The sequence below is a fragment of the Saccopteryx leptura genome, chromosome 1 (genome assembly GCF_036850995.1).
Source record: "Saccopteryx leptura isolate mSacLep1 chromosome 1, mSacLep1_pri_phased_curated, whole genome shotgun sequence".
Classification (NCBI taxonomy): domain Eukaryota; kingdom Metazoa; phylum Chordata; class Mammalia; order Chiroptera; family Emballonuridae; genus Saccopteryx; species Saccopteryx leptura.
In genome coordinates this window covers 301,423,587-301,447,665 of record NC_089503.1, presented here as the reverse complement: position 1 = coordinate 301,447,665, position 24,079 = coordinate 301,423,587, and the positions used below count along the sequence as shown (strand labels likewise).

Below are 24,079 nucleotides of genomic sequence, written 5' to 3'. Positions count from 1 at the left end.
GTAACTATGGTAGAGACCCATTGAAGATTTTTGAGTAAGGAAATGATTGAAAGGTATATTAAATACCCTTTCTTCTCTTTTAAAAACTTTCTAAGAAAAATAAATAAATTTTAAAGAATTTAAAAATAAACAATGTCTATTTTATTGCTATCTTGTCTATAATTTTTCTCCCTTTTCCTTCTTTATTATTTCTTTTATAATATATATATATATATATATATATATATATATTATATTTCCCATGTATAAAGATGCTCCCATGTATAAGACACACCTTAATTTTGGGGCCCAAAGTTTGAAAAAAAATGTATTACATAAAGTTATTGAACTCAAGTTTTATTCATCATAAAATTCATACAACTCCTCATCACTGTCAAAACTCCCATCCATTAGCTTGTCCTCATCTGTGTCTGATGACGAACCACTGTCTTCATATATTGCCTCGTCCTCAGTTCCATCTATGGCAGTGGTCCCCAACCTTTTTTGGACCAAAGACTGGTTTAATGTCAGAAAATATTTTCACGGATCGGCCTTTAGGGTGGGATAGATAAATGTATCACGTGACCGAGACAAGCGTCAAGAGTGAGTCTTAGATGGATGTAACAGAGGGAATCTGGTCATTTGTTAAAAATAAAACATCGTTCAAACTTAAATATAAATAAAATGACAATAATGTAAGTTATTTATTCTTTCTCTGTGGACCAGTACCAAATGGCCCACGGACCAGTACCGGCCCGCGGCCCGAGGGTTGGAAACCACTGATCTATGGCATTTGTAATGTCACACTTCTTAAATGACTTGACAACGATCTCAATCTTGATATTATCCCAGGATCTTTTCACCCAGGTACAATGAGTGCAAAGACAACAAACGCGAAAAAGCGGGAAATGTAAGTAAAAAATCGACAATCATTGTATAAGACGCACCCAGTTTTTAGCCTCCAAATTTTTCGAAAAAGGGTGCATCTTATACACGGGGAAATATGGTATTTACCTCTGCTTATACTTTCAAACAGCCAGTGGTACCCATGTTTATTTTCTGATAATGTTCAGAATTTTAAAAGGTTGTTAATTCTTATTTACTGCTTTTTTGCATCCTTTATAGTTTTAAACAACCATATGGTTGTTTTAACAACATATGGTATAGAGTACCATATGAAGAAAGATGCTGCAAAGTACTGTTGTTTTTTGTTTTGTTCTGTTTTAAAGGAACTAAACTAGCATTATAGTTCAATTTTTTTAGGTTTGGTTTTGGAATACCCACAACCTGTAACTAATTTCATCCAACTCATAGGTTCACCCTGGCCCATAAATTCCAGGCCTCAGGAGGCCACAGACATTTAGGGAAATGTCATCAAACATTCACATGTATCACAAGATAATGTGGACAGGTCAGTTCCCTCTGGAGTAAGGATTTCAGAGCATTCCCTTGTTTCCCACATGCTGAGAATTGGGATGAACCTCCCAGGGTCTAAAAGATGCCAGCCCAACAAATTTTTCTGTGCCAAAAAAATTCAAGGAGCTGTCATTTTGAGTATTACCCAAAATAGTTGTAAATCATTACCTACATCACTTGAAACAAGAAATCCTTCCTCAGCAATACAACTGTTACTGTTCAAGCTTGAAAGATCACCCACTATTTGATGCTCGTGAAAAATGTGCAAGTAAAACTAGGTCTTCATTGAAAAAATAAATAAATAAAAGAAAGAAACTTTAGTCAAACATAGTTCTTGTTTGGTAGACAAACACAAACTAGATAAAGAGCAGAAAAATAGGATTATTACTAAGGCTTATTTGAAGTGGTGTCTGGCTACCTAATTAGAAAATATAAAATCTACTTTAACAGCAAGTCTATAACTCCTAATTATCAAGGTACAACTTGGCATTTTGGGTATTCTGTGAGTTTTATAGCCCCTCTATTATACTAAAAGTACTTTATTCTGTTTATGCTAACAATTTTCCTATTTACATTTAATATTATTTATTGTTACTAATATTAACCTATTTGTAAATCATTTTTAGTATATATTTATCTTATAGGGGCAGACTCAAACAGTAATTTAAGGAATTATTGCAACAGCATGCTCATTAATAGCTGTGCACTTTGGTGACAAATATATATTGTATTTATTTGGTGACAAATAAATACAGAAGAGAAAATATCATTTCTTTATATTTGAGGCAACAGACTTAGGAATCTGAGCGGGGTGCAAAATGAGGAAATTATTATCTTTGAAATACATCATTGGAAGAAACACAAGTCTTGCCTAGAAAAGCTGCTTTTTATTGTTTCTTTTGAAACAGAGGCCTTCTAGTAGTCAGCAATCGTGTAGCTGAGGAAATTGGCATGGCAAGAGGCTACGAGAATCTAGTCATTGACAGTGTCAGGCATATGGGTTGAACAATCACTTATCAATATATTGTAAAATATTTAAGCATTAGATGGAAGATTGGTTTAGACTACTTTTAGAGTCCTTCTACTCTTAAGATTTTATGATTTTAAGGTTTCCTTCTCTGTGTTGTGAATACTGGTTAGTTGTAGGCAACTACTCATAATCCTTTCTGAGGTCCCAGAAAAGACTTAAACTCTCTTATGGCTGGGTCGTGTTGCCATCTCATCAATGCAGAACATTTCCAGATCATCCAAAAACCAGACAAGAGCCTGACCAGGCGGTGCACAGTGGATAGGGTGTCAGACTGGGATGCGGAGGACCCAGGTTTGAGACCCTGAGGTCACCAGCTTGAGCGCAAGCTCATCTGGTTTGAGCAAGGCTCACCAGCTTAAGCCCAAGGTCGCTGGCTCGAGTAAGGGGTCACTCGAAGGCCCACGGTCAAGGCACGTATGAGAAAGCAATCAATGAACAACTAAGGTGTTGCAACGAAAAACTGATGATTGATGCTTCTCATCTCTCTCCGTTCCTGTCTGTCCCTATCTATCCCTCTCTCTGACTTTGTCTCTGTAAAAAAAAAAAAAAAAAAAAAAAAAAAAAATCAGACAAGAGAGAGCTAGGAGAATATCTCTTCTTTCTTGCAGGCACTACTTGTGACACAAATGAAAAAGTAAATAAGTGTAAAGACTTTCATTTGTCAATATTGACTATACCTAAACTAATTTCTACTCTTTTCTGATTTTTTCTGTTTTCCTCCTTCTAGACTGTATTTTTCCATTGCTTGTGACTAAAGAAATAACAGACTAAATATTCCAGTTCCTGCCTTCCAAATAAAGATATATTTCATCATCTAGTAGTGCTCACTACAGACATTCACCATAATGGAATTACCAAACCAAAAAACCAATCTGGTTAATGCTTTGGAGGAGGCACATTAGCTGAATTCTTTTAGGAATGTGTGATAAAACTTGCTTCCCAATTACATTCCAATAAAGAAAAGAAAACAACTGTTATTTATGTCCAACTAAAAGTTCTACTGAATGTCAGTAGGGGAAAGAAAGATTTTACAGCTAAGTATTTAGGAAGTCTTGAATTTCATAAATGGAGTAATTTCCATTTTTTTACACACATGATTTTTTTACACACATATGATCTTATTTTCTTTACTATTCAACTGGGTTGTATACCTGAAACTAATATAGTATTGTATGTCAACTATAATTGAAAAAGAAAAAAATTATTTAAAGTAAAAAAAAAAAAATTAACCTTCTTTCATAGCATCATTGGAACTTTAAAAACTGTTTCTGGGCCCTGGCCGGTTGGCTCAGTGGTAGAGCGTCGGCCTGGCATTCGGAAGTCCCGGGTTTGATTCCCAGCCAGGGCACACAGGAGAGGCGCCCATCTGCTTCTCCACTCCTCCCCCTCTCCTTCCTCTCTGTCTCTCTCTTCCCCTCCTGCAGCCGAGGCTCCATTGGAGCAAAGATGGCCCAGGCGCTGGGGATGGCTCCTTGGCCTCTGGCCCGGGCGCTAGAATGGCACTGGTAGGGACAGAGAAACGCCCCAGAGGGGCAGAGCATCGCCCCCTGGTGGGCAGAGCGTCGCCCCTGGTGGGCATGCCGGGTGGATCCCGGTCGGGCGCATGCATGCGGGAGTCTGTCTGACTGCCTCCCCATTTCCAGCTTCAGAAAAATACAAAACAAAACAAAACAACAACAACAAAAAACCTGTTTCTGAAAAGAGGATGCAAACAGTCCTACGAACCAAAGGAAAATGCTCACTTAAAGGCAGTTTCATCAATTCACAGCCCTCCATTTAGCTATAACAAATGATTTAGAAGTGGAACAATGCTTTGCAGCAATTTAAGACAAAATGTGAAGGCAAAAACTGATTAATTTCTAAAGAGATAGCATGTCCTTTTTAGAGAAAAGGATTAACTTTAAAAAGAATGAACTTCCTATGCATGAAAAGAGATAAATTCTAATAACAGGCTGGCCTGTTAGAACTTGCTCCCCTTATGCAGAACAAAAAACATGCACAACAATGCTACAGTACAGACATTTGAATAGAAAGCCTTGTAAGAAAAACATGTCTTTTCTTTAACGAATTAAATATTCATTTTCCCCACTAAGGTTTTGCAGGTTTCAGTGTAACAGAAGAGGGAGTTCCATGGTGAATACAAAGCATAATAATTGAGTTTGGTGGAAAAGGGAACTTGAAGCACACTGTCAAAAACGAGGCGAAACAGGTTGAAGGCTGGGTATTCCAAAGCTTTGTCAAATAATATATACAGCAAGAATGCAAGCAATTGAAAAGTTCTGCAATCTATTCATTGGTCTGTATTTGACCACTAGAGAAAACAGCTCTTGTCAGAAAGCATGGGCAATAAAATAAAAATAGATATAGAGCAGAAGCAATTATGATTCAAGGATAAAATTGGCCAGTACTTTGGGATGTCTCTCTTCCCAGCTAGCCAGGTCCCCGAAATTCTTCCTGTAGATTCATCTCTTTAGCTCCTCAGTGGTGATTGAGGTCCAGGAGGTTCCTACCAGAATGCACTTACACTCAGAAGGGGAAAGAACCTTACATTATTAGCAACAAATATATCAGCAAGGATTATTGCTATCTGGTCTTAATCCTAGAAATGAACTCAGGGTTACCTAGACGAGGAAATGACTTCTTGATGAAAGGATGAAAGGAAAGGGAATGTCTTAGGAGAGGGAAGGGGCCAAAGGCAAACTACCTACTTCGATATTTTGCCAAGAATCTTGCTCTGGCTGACAGAGCTAAAAATAAATAAATAAATAAATAAATAAATAAATAAATAAATAAATAAAAGAATAGAGCCAATGCAGATTTCATAAGAAAACTGAATTTAGTACACTATATGGTAATCATGGGTTTATCTGCCTTTCTCTACTAGATTGTAAACTCTTGAAGGGAAGAAGAAATAAGTGTCTTAAATTTCATTGAACTTTAACTGGCATATAATAGGTTTTCAACAAATACGTGTTTTTTTTTTTTTTATTCAGCCAATATATATTTAATGGAGCATCCAAAACCTTAGGTATGAAGTTTAGTCCCATTTTTAAAACTTGCCAAGAAGGCAGGATGCTAATTATGCATTTCACGTGTAAAGGAGATACTTTCAATTGTCACAAAGGAAGATTTGGGAAAGGGTAGGATTTAAAGATAGTTTTGTCTACAGTGCTTCCTATAAGGGGTATACTAGCTCACATCTGAGCAAGGCTTGTAGGTGAAAATTTGTGTTCTTCTGTGTAGCAGTTATCTATAGTTGCTCTGGGAGATCTACTGTAAGCCCAAGGAGCAGGGTCAGTTATGGAGGGAAATGGGAGAAATAATAATGATAATAATGATGATGATATATATATCATCAAAGGCTGGTTTGGACACAAAGTGAGATATATATATATATATATATATATATATATATATATATATATATATTAGCAGTAATAGTAGAAATAGCTAATTGGGTAGCACTATGTGTCAGGCACTGTTCTAGGCATTGTATAAATATCAACTCATTGGATTGACACAAGATAAGTAAGGTACAATTATCATTGCCATTTTACAAAGGGTAACTGATGTTCAAAGAGTTTAAGTAATTTGCCTACCAAGCCAGTAAGTGGTAGAGCTACTTGAATTGTAGCAGTCTGACTCAAGTCACCATCTTAACCCCTAAACTGTGCTCTCCTAAGACTCCAAGGAGTAGGATTTTTGAGGGATCCACTTTGGCCACAGCTCTTCAGGGTCTCACCTGAAAAAAATTGGTGTGTTTCAAACCAATTGTCCCTGAAGAGCTCTTTAGGACAAAGGCTGGTTTGGACACAAAGTGAGACATTTCATTTCAAGGGTATTCTTTTCCTGAGTAGATGATAAATCCTGTTCCTCTGGGAGAAGTCTAGTAGCTTTGGGGACAGGAAAGATCGGCCCCATTTCAGGGCACACAGGAATGGAGAATCCTTTTAGATTCTCTTTCATTCAGTGTAAAACTTATCTGTGCTCTGAACATTCTGATACCTCCTGGGGCATTTCTGGGCCATCGCAAGTGTTAACAAGCCCTACTTGCCCTACTTATCAGAAATTTTCAGGGAAGAAATTTACAAAAGGAAATGATAGCAGGAATGTAAATGAACTCTAATTGGAGATTTGTTCTTTGTGGATAGCACCTCCTTTATGTTATTTACTTTCCCCATTAGATCCAATCCCGTAGGGACAGTAACTGAGAGTTTTCATTTAGGTTATGGAGAATGGTGGGAACGTTGAGCATAACCTAATGATTGAGGCAGTTTTTAGATCTGGGTTGCTGGCTTATCTCCATTTTTTCATGCACAAAATTTTGTATGCACCAAACCTTTGATTCACATATCTAAAATGCTAGTCTATCTACGCCATTGTGCATGCTATTTACTGTAAGAAATCAGAAGTTGAAGGAAGTAGTCAGAAGTTGCATATGCACACACAAAGTTTCCAAATGCTACCAAATCTGCCTACACCAAATTATGGGTCTTAATTCTAAAATTGCTTAAAGACCTTTGTTTGTAGTATTTCAACTAGAACTAAGAATTCAAATCAAGTTTTGTGGTTTATCTTTCAACATTCATCATGGCCCTTTTTATGAAAATTAGATAATTAGTCAAGATCAAAACAAAGCAAAAAACAACACCCTCCCCACCCCCAAGCCCACCCATTAGCAGAAAGGAAGTCAGAACTTGCTCCAGGGCAGAGAAAAGCATAACTTGGCCCTTTCAAATAAACTGCACAAACATTTTTGAGTTTAAAAATATTGTTAATAAAATTACATCACTTTTTAAAGCTAAGTAAAATGCTTTAAAATATTCCTATTGTTTTAAAATCTACTATTAACCCAACAGTATGTTTTTGTTAGTGCGCACTTTAGTTTACATTTTAGGTTCTTGAGTAACTTTAGGTGGGATTCTGTTATCCTTCAGAGTAATGATTTCCTAGAACAAAGCAAGTTTTTCTTTCTTTTTGAGAGTTCAGGCATAGAAACTATGATATTTTTATTTATAACCATGGGTGTAAGAGGTTCACACGTAACACATTATCAGAATATTCTTCTTTGCATGTTTTCCTAATTAACAAATATATCCTTTCTGTTAGGAAAAGTTGTGAAAGACTTTGAAATACCCCCACCCCCTAAAAAGATGACAGTATTCTGTCTAGGACACCCTTCTGGGTTATCTCTACCTTTTATTACCATTTAACTATTTCGCAGCTCTCTAAGTTGTCAAAAATTAATAATAATGCAAATAATTTTTGTCCATAGAAATGCAAATCAGTTGTGTCTGGTAAGAATGCAGTTGATCATTGCCTTTCACATTGACCTGTTCTGCATCTATCTGTGAAATATATTATATATTTCAGGATTCTTTATTTGCCTATGTACTTGTGGGTTCTTTGAATTTTCCTTTGAATCCTTTATAATGTCTTACTGGTCTGTCATTAATAGTGAGTTAAATACAATTGTTGACACATGTTTATTTTGTATCTCTGTAAGAGTAATGACTTCACTCTCTAAAAATATATCCTTTAACACTGCCATTTCTTATCTTCCCCTAAAGTTCTTCTATCAAGACTACTTGAGGATATAAACCTAAAAGTGGAATTTCAACATGCTTTATAAAGCTAAATGGGTTTTGAATGTCTTAAATTTTCCCAAGACTAATTCTATTAGTTTCTTCTTTTCAGTATCATCTGGGCACTTTGTTGACTGTAATAAATATTTCTGCTATAAAAATGCAAACATCATTGAACTGAAAATTGGAATGCCCAGGAGGCTTATGAAGATTACATTTAGAAACGATCATCCTATTTTCAAGTTACGAGATTTTTTTTTTTTTCTACTTTACTTCATTGTAAGGAACTGTTTGTTATTTGTTCTCTGTTTCCAGTGTGTATTAAGAATTATTTCTGGCTACTGTGCTTCCCTCCCCCAATACATACAATTATTTGGCTAAATCCTTTGAGTTATTATAGGTTATGTGCATAATTTGGTTTCAGATTTGCTTGTATACAATGGCAATAAAGTAAGGCACTCTGATTTAAGATGTTTGTTTCAGTATATCTAAGACTTACTTGCCTTAAGACATTAAATTAGCTTCTTTTCTCCTCTATAAAAGCCACAATTTCTTCAGCTGCAAGATATAGAGGAAGAGACAATTGACAAATATCATTATAGTTTTGCTGCAGTTCTTGTCGATAGACAGACCTTGAGTTTCCTATAATATTGTTTAAGAAACTATCTTGATATACAGCTAACTAATTTGAAATTTCTTTCAAACAAAATTGTTACCTGGTCACTGTGCTGAGTGACTAGGACAGTTACTAATAGTCATTCAACCCACTCTATCTCAGCTCATTTGATCTCAGTTAAGTCTTTTCACAATTTCACTTTGCACTTGTCTTTTTATACTTAAACTTCTCTAAGGTCACAATGCAAATCAGTGGCAGAATCGGGAGTTGAACTTCCAAGAGAGTCCTAAAATATTAAAGGCTCCATCTTAGAACAGTGATGTCATCAAGAGGACTTTTTCCTTCCCACAAACACCTAAAATAACATAATAAACCCTCACTGAAGGAAAGAGGGATCGTGCCAATGTCAATTTCTTAGTACCTATTTAATTTAAAAAATTTTAGGAAGAAATAGCAAAAGTGGAATTAACAATATAGAACGTCTGATATGCTGTTAAAACTATTAACACAACCACGGGGCAAGAACCTGGGAAATGGAGTGAAGACAAAAACTAGCAGAACTCATTTTGTAAGTTATCTGTCAAGCAGCGTTTGATTCGAGATTGAAGGAACTTTTGTGGGGTTTTGTTCAACGTCTTTTAGGATTTAGATGGGTTTTTATAATTAGTTGGGGCCAGGTAAATTCTATTAGAAATGCTGGGGGGGATTATTAAGTACTTTTCACCCCACTGACATTCAGTTGCTCAATGGGCTCACATAGCTTCTGATTATTTTCAAGGAAAATTCTTTGTCACAGGCTATTTTGCATTCTCTTACAAAGTTTTTTTTTTTTTATTCATTCTAGTTCACATTTCCCACTTTTTTCTTTTTTCTTGACAGCTCTGTTTGACTGTCACTCAGTATTCTATACAGTGCAAAGGGTGTTACAAAAGTTGACTTGTTTAAGATAAATGAGCCCTGATTGTAGTACAAGAAGCCAGTTGCTAGGGCATGTTTTCTTCCATAGTCTTTTGTTGAATTCATTCATTCACATGCTTCTTTTTATATTGGAAAATTGCTTGTTTCTAGGTGAACCTTTTAAAACATAGTATTCATTCTTGAGTATCCTCATATGAAAGATCAATAATGATTTATGAAAAACTTACACTTGTTTGGTAACTCTATCAGAATGCAGTCATTAACAAATCCGTGATCATCTATTTGAAGATGAAACAGCCATAGCCAGTTATTGAAAGAACGGGTTCTTCAGTAGTCATCCATCGAAAGCTGTTGCTCTTTAAAACAGTAAGCTTAATGACTGGGACTTGAAATATATTCATACTGTAAAATTCCTATATAATCAGCCATGGGTTTTTTTTGTTTGTTTTTTAGTTACGGATTTTTTTCTTATTGAGATGATGTTTGCATAATAGAAAATTAATCATTTTAACAATTTAAAAGCATCCAATTCAGTGATTTTTAGTACATTCAAAAAATTGTGCAATCTTTACCTCCATTTAATTCTAGAGCATTTTCATTGCCCCCAAAAGAAACCTCATGTCCATTAAACAATCACTCATCATTCCTTCCTGAGTTCCATCTCCTAGAAACCATAACTTACTTTGTCTTTATGAATTTCCCTATTTTTGATATATCATATAAAAGGGATTTTAAAAAGGAATAACACAATATGTGGCCTTCTGTGTTTGGCTTCTTTCACTGAGCACAGTGGTTCAAGGTTCATTCACATTGTAGCATGTATCAGTGCTCCATTCCTTTCTATGGTTGGACAGTATCTCACTGTATGGATGTATGTATCACTTTATATTCATTCACTCATCAGTTGGTGGACCCTGGGTTGCTTCTACTTTGGGGCTACTATGAATATGCTGTTATGAACATTCACATATAAGATTTTGTGTAGTGGTGAACAATTCACTTGGATATATACTAAGGAGTAGAATTGCTGGCTCATATGGTAACTATATTAAACTTTTTTAGAGACTGCTTGCCACAGCAGCACCATTTTACATTCTCATCAGCAGTGTATGAAGGTTCTGATTTCTCCACATGCTCTTCAACACTTGTTATTATGTCTTATTTATTATAACCATCCTAGTGGATGTGAAGTGGTATCTCATTGTGGTTTTGATTTGCATTTCCCTAGTGACTAAGGATGTCAAGCACCTTTTCATGTGCTTATTGGTCATTTGCATATCTTCTTTGGAGAAATGTCCATTCAAACCTCTGCCCATTTTTAAATTGGGTTCTTTTCTTAGCATTATGTGGGTAAATGTGACATAAAGAGAATAAATTTTGGAGTTAGATATATGAGGTTTCTAATCCTTGGTCTCAATAATCTTGGATAAGTCCCATAGTAACAAAATATATTTTTCTACCTTTAAAATAAAGATAATGATACTGACCCCATGTGTTTGACGATGTATGTAGATGTGTGACAATCAAGAGCAATCATTATTAATGTTATTCACAATATTATCAAGTGAATAACACTATCTCTTACTTTTTAAATGCCATTGATTAATTCATTTATATATTGACCCAGGATTGTTTAAACCTATTTTATATTAGACATTGTGAATGGCCTAGTATTTGCCATTAAAGAATCAGACAGCTTAGCATATAGGGAAGTTAGATATGTAAGCAAATAATTAAAATACAGGTAAGTAAATGTTTTAATTGCCTTATAGGGGGTTCTGGAAAGGAAGAGAAATGATTGGGGTTTTGTGTCAAGGCCACTAATAATTTAAATGTTTAACATTTAAGTATTTCCTTACTTTGCAAAATGTTAATGAAGTTAGGTGGCAAAGTGTAATCTAACAGGGCTAAATTCCCTTTTTATTATATTTATGAATTGAACTAAATTACAAATAAGAATTAGAAGGTTAATGGGCTATAACTACCATTTTTAGCCTCTATTCAGCATATGGAAATACTAGTATCACAGTTCTCTTTAATTGTAAAGCCCATTAGGGCCTTATCTTGGAAACAATGGAACCACTGCCTTCATTAATTGTGAGAGCTGACTTAGCTAAGATACATGCCATTAGAGATGCAAAAATAAAAAGCAAAGGAAAGGACACTTGATTACTATTTACTCTAACAAATTTTGTAACTGTCTGTATTATACATAAAATATTTAATAGTGGAACACATCTCTTTTTTTCTATTTCTAATATATGAGTTCTCTTAAAGCTAAATTATACTTTTTGAAACCATCATTTTTTATTTTTTATTTCTATCTAAAGAGAGAAAAATGAAAAAGATATCAGCCTGCCCAGGCAGTGGTGCAGTGGATAGAGTGTCGGATTGGGACATGGAGGACCCAGGTTCGAAATCCCGAGGTCGCCAGCTTGAGCATGATCTCATCTGGTTTGAGCAAGGCTTATCAGCTTGAGCCCAAAGTCACTGGCTTGAGCAAGGGGTCACTCACTCTGCTGTAGCCCCCCCCCCCATCAAGGCACATATGAGAAAGCAATCAATGAACAACTAAGGTGCCGCAACAAAGAACTGATGCTTCTCATCTCTCTTCCTTCCTGTCTGTCTGTCCCTATCTGTCCCTCCCTCTGTCTCTCTTGTCTCTGTCTCAAAAAAAAAAAAAAATCAGATTCCATGACTTAAAAAATCTTATAATGAGTGTAAAGCCAGTGGCCAGGGCCAGGGCCACCATCAGCGCAGCCCGGCCCATGCAGGTTCGCATTGGATTCAGACAGTCGGTAAAGAAACAACGGAGCCACAAACTGGTGGGCCATAGTCTTTAATCCTAGCTTGCACCCGGCAGGCAAGTAAAAACACACACTGGGCTCCAAAACCCAATCACATTCAGTGCTCACTAAGCCACTGACTTATCCGAGTTTCCTAGAATCAAAGGTTTCTAGCTCACCAGCCTTATTCTCCTCAGTTCCCCATCTCCTTCCTTATCCCAGATACAAACTCTGTACAAACTGGCATCTCACTCAGCACTCCGCCATCTTGGCTGCTTTTCCTGGCCTACTCCATGTGGCCTCCTTCCGCCACTGGCTCTACTCTCTCTGCTCTCTCATGCTAATCTCAGGAACCAAGAGCCCAAACTCTCGTTCCGCCCCCATTTTATATTGTAGCTTCACAACCTCCAATCCAATATACAAAATAGGGAAGTCTCTAATACAAAGTCACTTCTCTGAGGCATGATTGGATTGTACCACCCCACATCAAAAAGGGTGGGAAAGGCTTAATCCCAAAACCAAGCCCCAGGCTACAAGGATTCTCAACACACATTAATATCACCTGGGCGACGGCCTCACGTGGGCAGCGCCGTCTTTAACAAAGTGAGCATAATATATTTTATCTGCCCAACAATGAGTTAACAAATAATATAGTCCTTCTATATTCCCAGAGGTGTACTATTTTTTTTCCATTAAAATATTTATATTGCTGCCTGACCTGTGGTGGCGCAGTGGATAAAGCCTCAACCTGAAAATGCTGAGGTTGCTGGTTCAAAACCCTGGGCTTGCCTGGTCAAGGCACATATGGGAGTTGATATGTGTTCCTCCCCTCTTCTCTCTCTCTCTCTCTCTCTCTCTCCCCCCTCTCTATAATAAATAAATTTTAAAAAATCTTTTAAAAAATATTTATATTGCTAAGATCCAATACAACTATAGTTCCAATTAAAGTATTAAGGTTTTGAATGCCAAGATTAACAGACTTTGTTTTTCTCACTGTTTGAAGTAGCCGTGAATTTTCTGTCTAGTGGAATAATTATGATGTATATGTACACGTGTGTGTGTGTGTGTGTGTGTGTGTGTGTGTGTGTGTATTTTAACCTTATATATCTGGTCACTAAAAATTCTTTTAAGAGGAACTAAGGATTTAAATTACAGTTAATCTTCTACTGAATGTAATTGTTTTAGGAAAAATTGAAGTACATTTCCAGCTCTTACAAAATTGGCAAGACACAAATGAAATACCTTAGAGATGTGAGAGCTGGGGCTGTGAACCAGAAGTGAGATGCCTATCTGTAACCCCAGCTTTTCTCTTTCTATGAAGCTTCCCCCTCACCCCATTATATTAGCAGTTAAATAGGGAGACTAGGCTTCCTGACCCAGAGCTCAGACTCCAGGCTCCCAACTATCTGTAGGATGTACGCAAAACTGCTACACTGAAAAGGAAATATTCACTTAAAAATTGCAAAGTGAAATAGCTAAGGAGCACTTCATGGTGAGAATAATGTCAAATTTAACTTATATTTTCTCAAATCTATAAAACAAGCAGTTTGAACCTGTTGAAGAAATTGATTTTTGTACTTTGATGATGCCCCAATTTTGACCTTAAACATACATGTGTTTCACATTCTGCAAAGCATGTTCATGAAAAGTTGAATGTACAAATATCACATTTGGAGAATCAGCCTTACTTTCCTGTTGGTTTATATAAATATTTTCTTTTCAGAGATGTCAGCTCTAACACCAACATTTTAGCTTTCAGGTATTTTTATCTTTTAACCTCTCTGTGAAATAGTCAAAGGCCTATAAATAAATATTTAAAGGTTCTGGGGGAGCCCTTAAAAAGAACCTCAGTGAGATTTCTTTCATAAGTGCAAAATTATTTTGTAATGCCTCCGTTTCTGAAGTCTTATGGTTTCCCGATCATCCAATCAAAAGAGCAATCTCGAGAAGCCTTCGTCATTAAAGGAGAACATGTCTTACTGTCTAGAGAGAAAATAAGGCTAAATTAGTTGGAAATTTTACAGTCAAAACACTAATAATTTCCATCCATGAACATATTTTACTGGCTTGCCCTTCTACTGGGAAACATGAGGTAGTAAATGAGATATAAAACATTCTATTCACCTTCTGTGGTATCTGTCGTTACTCATTGCCAAAGGACTGCTCGCAAAACTATACCATACTTACACAGGAGCATTGGTTAAGAGCTTGGAATGGATTGAGAACAGTCTCATACTAAAAGTATCAAGTTGTCAGGTTCTATTTTTTGTTAATACTAAGAAAACCACGTTGTGCCCTCTTTCATGTATCCATCCCGCCAGATCTGAAGTGACAAAATGAAATAACTAGGATTGCTGCTGTCTTTCTTTCACAGTGAAAATTATTTAGGGCAAGAGATGAAAGTAGGATTACAGATCCAGAAATCCCTTTCCCTAATCCAAAAATATCCATCAAAGATGATATATAGCCCCCCAAAGGAGAGCCACTTCTAAATTATTTACTTTGTACATTATCCAGAATTATCTCTTGACTCTTCTTTCTTCCCTCTGAGTCATTTCACTAGTTACTGAATAGAAGGGAAGAGAGAGAATCAATCATAATTTCTGGTTTCATAATAAAATGTAGATGATGTGGATAGATTACCTATCCCTTTAAAAAAGAGTCTTTTTAATAAGAGTTTTTTCTTGGTAGCCTGTTGGGGGTGGAGGTGGGGGTACAGTAATGATTGTGAATTATTGTCCTATTACTGTGACTTCAAGCGAGTAAATTAATCTCTCTGTATCTGAGTTTCCCTTATCTGAATAATTGAAATAAAAATACTTATTTCCAGTGTTGTAGTAAGGATCTAGCGAAACAATACATGAGAAAAGGCTTTATAAAATCTAAGACAGCTGACCTTTGGTGGTGGGAATTGTCTCTGCTCTCTTGTGTCCTCACTCTCCTCCGTGCTCAGCTTAGATTCTACAGTCCATCATGATAATCAGGCCCTTGAGACCATCCCTATCTCCCTGGTCCCTCCTGTTCTTTATCCCTTCTTTTTCCTCTGCTCTTGGCATAATATCAACCCTGGTTAGATCCAAATCTTTAACAACACAACAATAGCAAAGACAGAATGGGCTTCAGTGTCTGACAGGTGAATTTAAACTGTGGCTGTACCCTTTCTTAACTTTTGAGAAGTCAGATAACATTTCCAAGACTCACTTCCTCATCTATTAAAGAAAATGATGATAACATATCATCCAGTTGTTGTGTATTTGTGACCTATGATAATTTTTTTCTCTGCTGAGAAGACATGGAACTAATTTACAGGTGCTCATTTTCAAACATGAGTGTATGTTTTACTATATAAAAATATTTTTAAATGCTTATGTAATAACTATTATTTTTAAACCCTCTGTTCTTTCCCCTAATACCTGGAAGAGACAAGAGCTTTCTAATTATTACTTTTTGCATATTCACAGTAAAGAATTCTTTTTAACAGTAAGAATGATGGTCTTAAACCTGTCATGAAACTGTATAAAATGATTCTAAATCCTGTCTGACACAGCTAGACAGCTAAGTAACATTTTCCTCAAACCCCACTACATGGTTCCATAGGTCTCAATGTTCCTCTTAGATTTGAACACATCAGTAAAAATATTGAACCTCTTTTTACACTGAGTTTCTGATTACAAAAGAAAAAAAAACCTCCACAAGTGTAACTCAAGATATTTAAACACTTCTTTGTGTTATTCTAAGGCTTCTGTGTTATCCAGTGGATAATACTTTTGGTAAAACAATAAAGCTTTCCATGTTCCTTCTTATCATCCATCATTCAACAGCTGTAAAATCACCAGCTGCTAGGGAAAAAAGAACTAAATAAGTCTTGTGCAGCTGCAAAGATAAGAAGCTTGAGATCTTCTCTTCACATAATTTCTGGGATCCCAGCAGGCTGGAGTCAAAGTTCCATTTTCCTTGCTCTAGCCCTGTACACATGTCAAGCAGCACATAAGCTGTAATTTATTTTTGTCATTATTGGGGTAGAAGAATATGTGGAAGAAGACGAGGAAGTGGCTGAGATAATATTATACACTATAATAACAGCAGTCACCGTAAGCAGTGTCTACCATGCCCTAGCCATTGGTTATCACATTTTCAATCCTCACAATAACTATATGAGATAGATATGACCATCTTTTTTTTTTTTCTTTTTAGGAAACAGAGGTTCAGTGAGACTTATCTTAATAAATGGGGTGGTAAGTCAAAGCCAGGTCTATTTGATTCCAATGTTAGTGTTCTACCCTCCAGTGAAAAACAAAAACAAATGATTGTTCTGCCTTTTAGTAAAAGGGACAAAAAGTTGAACTGACAAAAGATAAGTGGAACGGATCTAATAAGGACAAACATGGAAAAGGGGACACTTCTTTAAAAGACACAGGAGTGTTTTAAGGTAAATGAAGATGTCGACTTCTTTCCCACTTTGTCTCTTTTCCTACTTCCTTCTCCCAAAAAAGGAAAATGACCCTAAAATCTTGTATAGCTTAGGAAACAAAGTATCATTTCCATTAACTACTTAATTCTCTATCCTCAGCTATCAAAAATTATAGCACATGAAAACAAAATTAGTTGCAGCTGTTTATAAAGCAGCAGCTTTCAAGCTTTAACAAGCACGGTAGTCACACAGAGGGTTAAACACAGATTCCCGGGCCCCATCACTACAGTGTCTGATTCAGCAGGTCTGGGGTGGGGCCTAGCAAGTCCCCGGGCAACGCTGATGCTGCTGGTTGAGGGACCAACTCTTTGAGAATGATTTCTATAATGAAAAACTGTGCTAACAAAAGTCAGGTTTCTACACCCATGCCTAGGGCAAGCTGACTAGTAAAACAGTAGCATGTCTTGAGAATCTGCCTTCCATTCTACAGGCACAATTTACAAACCCAGTTATTTATTTCTACATACCTATAGTGGATGATGTTCACAGATACACAGATATGGGAGGACAACTGACCTTATTACCATGTTCTTCATGAGGCAAAAGACTATGCTTTTAATGTAAAATTTGCCCAACTAAGCAATCATCATAATAATAAACCTCTGCTGGTCCAGTTGCTTGCAGGTTCCTTTCTCCTCTCCTCTCTTCTCCTTCTCCTTCTCCTTCTCCTCCTCCTCCTCCTCCTCCTCCTCCTCCTCCTCCTCCTCCTCCTCCTCCTCCTCCTCCTCCTCCTCCTTCTCCTTCTCTTCTCCTTCTTTCCTTTCTTACAATAGAAACAGCAAGGATCTCATGGAACTGGATCCCTGGATGCCAACATAGCCTTGACCACAGTCTGTTTCTTGCCTATGTGACTTCTTGCCTGGTTTCAGCACATGCTATAGTTACGGCAGTAGGGTTACCACCATTGCTGCAGAAGTTGAAATTAATATGAAAGCTGGGGAGCAGGAAGTCACAAAACTAGTATTATTTTAAAAGGAAATTGCTTCCAATTTCAAAGTAGCTTGAGATTAGTAAAGGAAATGAGGGTTCTTTATTCATCCCATAGGGTCTCTAGAATAGAAACTTCTCATTCTGACATCCTTATGAAATGAAAAAACACTATATAATCTCCTTTACTTGGTTATTCAGATCTTCTTTATAGATTGACAGTTTTCTCTTTTTAATTTAAAAAATATTAATGTATTGATTTTAGAGAGAGAGAGGAAGGGGGGGAGAGAGAGAGAGAGAGAGAAAGAGAGAGACATCAATTTATTCCACTTACTCATGCATTCATTGGTTGATTCTTGTGTGTGCCCTGATGAAGGATAATTCCACAAGCTTGGTGTATGGGGACAATGCCAACTGAGTAACCTTGCCAGGGCACACCCTCTCTCTCTCTCTCATTTGTTTTTCCAAGGGAGAAGGTTCCTACAGTAAATTTATTGTAACTGAGAAACCAGGCTGTAATAAGTTTACATGATTAGAGCAGATGATGGTCATCTTTCCAAAGGGTGAAGCCTGAGCCCAGCTGGCAGCATACACTGGGTAAAACCAGAGCCCAGAATAACCTCTCTCCTGACCCTCCCCTGCACTGCCCGACTCATGATGTGAGATGAGTGACCGAACACCATGCTGAATGAAAGTGTGAGGTCCACCTGGGCAGAGGCAAAAATCCAACAGGAAGCAACCACTCACTGGAGAGGATGCTAAAATAAAAGGCAGTTGCCTACTCTCTGCTATTCTTTGCAGAGAAAACTGAGGGTATCGGATGAATAGTAGGTTATGTTTTTCAGTCTTCAAATAAGTAAATCCTAAGAGGATGGGGTTGATGGTCAGTCAAGTAGTAGAACAGTATGAAAATCTAGACTAGTTATAAACCTTTGTGCCTAAGGAGGAGAACAGAAGTGCTAAGAGAGGAGAGAGAAACATTAAAACATCTGGTTTTCCAAAACACAACTTCTATAATACTCTCTGTTGGTAAGATTGTTCAGTCACGAGAGGACAGAACAGGTGAACTGTTAGTTAGAAGTAGGTCTTTTCCACAAAGCCTCTAATATAGGCTATTTCCTACGCTGGGTCTATAGAGGAAATCCCCAACACCATAATGTGTCTCAGTTAAAGCTTCTGCAATATTGCAATGGTGATTGACAGGTTTGTAGAGGCTGCGATTTTCTTGCACGTGTAAACTCTTTTGGAAAAGCTGGAGTTAAAAGAATGCGGGAGAGTTCAGTTTAGAGCCAGACATCAGCCATGGATGCCTCTGCCCCATTTCACGTTCTTTTCTTAGAAACACATTCAACCACTGAGTGTTAAGCACTGTGGTGAAAAGAAATGGTCCGCTCACTACCATCCACCCTCCCTCATCCTCCATGTGAATCTCACAACAGCAGAGGAGGCTGAAGACAGGAGGTTGTCTTTGTTCCCTCTCACCAGGGAAATCACATGGTGTTCTGGTAAATGAGCAAGGTCGCCCAGTTGTCTGAGGGCACCCCTGCTACAGAGTTGTGGCTGACCTTGTCATGCAGATGGAGAATTCCCTGTTCAGCTGCTCCATCTGTTCAGGCTTTAGCCCTGTGCAACAAAACATGCCAGTCTGGTCAGGAATGTGCTGCCAATTGTGGAAGGAGGCCTCCTTCTTGAGGTTGGAGACCAGCTGAGTCCAGATGCTAATGATGACGTTGGCCCTGACTTTAACTTCCTGCAACCACTATCTTCAAAATCCGGGCTAGTCAGAATGGTTGAGGCAGTCTGGGTCCCACTGAGAGGAGGGCTGGAACACATTGGATAGATCAAGATCTTCAACTCTAATTTCACTCTTTTGGCTTCATCAGCATCTCTGCAGACTGCAGTGAGGGCTGCCACATGCTCACCACATAAGCCTGGGCATCCGTGTTACCATCACAACTGGCAAAGCCTTGGTAGGTCATGTCAAAAAACACAAAGAGGTTCTTTTTCCTCACTACTGTTGCTATTTCCTCTCACTGCTCAAGATGGTGTTCATTCTCTTGAGACTGTGGGCACAGCTGTGCAGGAGAACACTTTGCTCTGGCATTTCTGAAACACCCTTCTTAGTGCCTATGAAGTCAAAGCCACAAGCCTTGAGTCATAATATAGATAACCATGTAGCTGCATGCCAGCATCCCTGAGGACGGGTGAGCAATTTCCTTGGGATGGTTTAGGCAGAGAGTCATCTTAGCTGAACTTAAAAACTCTTTGCAGATATTTGGCTCCAATCCTTACAGCCCCAGTTCCAGAAATGATCAGCATAGTGACATATTGGCCACTTTTCAACACTTTGCTATTTTCATCCAGAGCTAGTTCTGCAGATGTCTTGTAAAATTCAGCCATTTCAGCAATGGGCAGGTATTCTTTGTCCAGGGTGCATGTAAATCTTTCTGTTATCATCCTGGCAGGCACCACCTTCCAGACTCATCTTCTTGATGTTGCTCTCTCTCCTACAGGCTGCTGTGACTCCTAGGCTGGGATCTGGGGCCACCATCTCCACACGAGCCCACCAGAAGCTGGCTGAGGCAGAGGCCAAGGCAGCAAGGCCTGGGAGGAGGGTGGCAGTGACCCCAGACAGCATATAGCTGAGTGTATCAGAGCGATGGGGGGCACCAGGGGGGAGTGACAGGATGGAGCAGAAGGCCAGCAGGCAGAGACACAGGGGTGTGGGCTCATCGTTGACAGTTTTAGTGCTGGCAGAAGATTGTACAAAATAGTTATATTTTAAGACTTTTGCAAAAGTCTCTGTTAACTCTGTGTTATTATCCCTTGTTGAATTTAATAGAATTAACAAAATTTGTTTTCTTTTTATGTCAGAAAGCCAGTTTATTAATTTTTTATTTTTAAAGCTCTGGAATATATACTGCTCACAAAAATTGGGGGATATTTTATCGCTTCATATTCATTTTGAAATATCCCCTCATTTTTGTGAGCAGTATATTTATAATGGGTGCTGATGGTCACCTACCATCCCTGTATGAGGTTGTTGATATGGCTGGCAGGTTCTGGCCATCAGCAGACCAGGCCAGAGAGGTGCACTGGTGTGGCTCTGCCTTGCTGCTGGGACTGATGACTTCTCGCTTCATTTCATGTACAATGATCATGTCCTTTAAGCCCAGATCTTAAGGCTAGGCCCATGGTGGCCAGAGCCAGAGCTGAAGAACAGGTGATGATGATGTCCCCACTGTCTAGGATGTCCTCACTGTCTGTTGAGGTCCCACAGCAGGCCTAGCCACGCTTGCCTCCAGAAGCATAGAGGGAACCATCTGGAGAGACACCCACAGTGTTCAGGTAGCCTCGGTGGCTACTGTGCTTTGTCCTCAGCTTGCAGCTGAGACAGGATCCACACCTTGCCCAGCTTGTCCCAGCCACAGGAGACAATAATGGGACTGCTGCTGCTGGGTGAGAAGCAGAAGCAATATACCCCCGGCGAGTGGTTCTCGTTCTGGGCAGTGTATTTGCATACACACAGAGAATGTAATAGAACCATCTAGAATTTTCTCTCTAGCCTTAGAAAGGGTTGCTATCTCTTTGAAAATGAACGTTCAGAGGCCTTACTTTAAAAAAAAAAGAGACTATTGCTTTGCTTTTAAAGGCACACATGAACGTTTTGTAAGGCTCTTGAGAACTCTGGTAATTTAGTTTGGTTGATCGGAGCCATTCAGGTTGTTTTTTTGTTTTTGTTTTAAACATTTCTTTATTTTTTACAGGGACAGAGAGAGAGAGCCAGAGAGAGGGATATAGGGACAGACAGACAGGAACGGAAAGAAATGAGAAGCATCAATCATCAGTTTTTCATTGTGACACCTTAGCTGTTCATTGATTGCCTTCCCACATGTGCCCTGACCGCGGGCCTTCAGCAGACCGAGTGACCCCCCCTGCTCAAGCCAGCAACCTTGGGTCCAAGCTGGTGAGCTTTTTGCACAAGCCAGATGAGCCTGCACTCAAGCTGGCAACCTCGGGGTCTCGAACCTGGTTCCTTCGCATCCCAGTCCGACGCTCTATCCACTGCGCCACTGCCCGGTCAGGCACAGGTTGTTTCTTAAGTTAATTGCTTACAGGTATGGCCTACTCTGACCATGTAATAGTGGCCTTCTTGTGTCTGTCCTTTTGCCCAAAGATACCCTGAGGTATCTTATACAGCTCGGACTATAGCAGACAGTTGAGGAAACAAAGGCCAGCATCTCCGTCAGCTCAATCAGTTCAGACTGCTATACCATAGACTGGGTGATTTATCAACAACAGAAATTAATTCCTCACATCTCTGAAGGCTGAAAGCCGAAGCGCAGTGTGCCAACCTGGTCAAGTTGTGGTTAGGATCTCTTCCAGGGAGCAGGCTGCCAACTTTTCCCTGTGTCCTCACATGGCATAGAGAGAGCCAGCTAACTGCCTGGCTTCCTCCGTTATGGACACTGGCCCTCCCAAAGGCCTCACCTCCACTTACCATCACACTGGGATTAGGGTTTTAACATATGAATTGGGGGGGGGGGATACAAACATTCAGTCCACTGTAGCCTGTAGGCTCTACTGTCACTAATTCACTTAAAATGGCAGAAATTTCTAGCATTCTACCTCACACAAACTATAGTCCAGTAGGTTGACATGTCTCTGGAATATCTGGGTTATTTTCTATTTGAATCATACACAAACTCAATTAACTTAGGTATAACAAATCATCTCATCCTTTATTTGAAGCAATATTACTTCAAAGATCCATTAGTGTCTAGAAGCTAGTAGGTTAAAAGAAGGTGAGGTGAGAACAAACAATGACAGTAATTTTTCATCATATCTCTATTCCTATGCTGCTACCATTCAATCCAACACCTAACAATGGCCTACTTCTGGCTCAGCTAGCACACTGGGTTTCTGGGATACAAAGATCACAGTCTCTGTCTTCAGGGAGTCCATGATCTCCTAGGGCCTAGGCAATGCAGAGAGGTAAAGTTCAGAAGAAAGCACAAGAGCAGGGGTCCCCAAACTTTTTACACAGGGGGCTAGTTCACTGTCCTTCAGACCGTTGGAGGGCCGGACTATTAAAAAACTATGAACAAATCCCTATGCACTGCACCTATCTTATTTTAAAGTAAAAAAACAAAATGGGAACAAATACAATATTTAAAATAAAGAACAAGTAAATTTAAATCAACAAACTGACCAGTATTTCAATGGGAACTATGGGCCTGCTTTTGGCTAATGAGATGATCAATGTGCTCCTCTCACTGACCACCAATGAAAGAGGTGCCCCTTCCGGAAGTGCGGCAGGGGCCAGATAAATGGCCTCAGGGGGCCGCATCTGGCCCGCGGGCCGTAGTTTGGGGACCTCTGCACAAGAGGATGTGTGAGCCTAGAGGAATGAGAGCTTACTCTGTCTTGAGGAGAGAGAGGGTCAGGCCACTCTGTATAGAGAATTATTATTCATTCGATTGGCTGAACAGCAAAAGATACCAGGCATTAGACAAGTTCTTATTTTTTCCACTATAAAAATCTACTCGACAATGGTCCCCATTTATTGTCAAAGCTGGCTTCTGTGTGATAATGCCACTAAAATGATTATGCCAACCTCTCCTACTGCTCACCTTACACTTTCTATCTGAAGGTCATGGTACTAAAAACTGGCATTGATGCTGTCCAAGGAATCTTGTTATCATGCTTGACTATTTATAATTCTAAAATTAAAGACTAAAAAACAAGTTAATAGGCACTTCATAGGACAGGTATGAAGTTGGAGAAGTGAAGCAGCAGAGAAGAAAACAAGAAACACTATGCAAACACAGATCAGCTCTCAGGGAACTTCAGACTACGAGTGCCCAAAGCTGAGGGTAACTTGGGATTTGTCTGGCATCGGTGAGAACTTGTTTTACATACCACCTGGAATGTTCCTGGGACCTTGACAGGTCTGAAACCATCAACAGGTACACACTGATCAGCATGGCCATTACAGAAGCAGCTTCCCTTGACGATGAAATCATAGACTGCATAGTGAGTAAAATATTGAGGCTTTGTGTTCAGGTCATTTCTCTGACAGGGACAAGACTGTTGTTTTAGCAGCTGCACACGAAGATTAGTGATCTTCAGCTGCTCCTGTTTTTTGGCACTGTAAGGGTTCTCCATGTCATATGGTGGTGACAACGCTCGGAAAATAACCTGTAAAGAAGAAGAAAATACCATGAATGTAGAGGACTGTGTGCAAACCCTGGGTTGTTTGCTCCATATCATTGTGGTGTGATTTATACTTTCTGTTATCTGTACATGATATGCTTAAAGAGGTTTTTAGCCCTTGATCACACCTGGGGA

At 38.7% G+C, this 24,079-nt stretch overlaps 1 protein-coding gene and 2 pseudogenes across 2 annotated transcripts in view; all 3 read right to left on the bottom strand.

Annotated features, from left to right (window-relative positions):
• NTN4 (netrin 4) overlaps positions 1-24,079 on the bottom strand; it is a 113,843-nt gene that overhangs the window by 48,704 nt on the left and 41,060 nt on the right. For both annotated transcript variants that reach the window (XM_066357331.1, XM_066357340.1), the window contains exon 3: positions 23,651-23,929. In XM_066357331.1, the coding sequence (XP_066213428.1) occupies positions 23,651-23,929 (279 nt within the window). The remainder of the gene's footprint in view (positions 1-23,650; positions 23,930-24,079) is intronic.
• On the bottom strand, positions 19,219-20,366 carry LOC136382836 (aspartate aminotransferase, mitochondrial pseudogene; annotated as a pseudogene).
• On the bottom strand, positions 20,473-21,275 carry LOC136382138 (small ribosomal subunit protein RACK1-like; annotated as a pseudogene).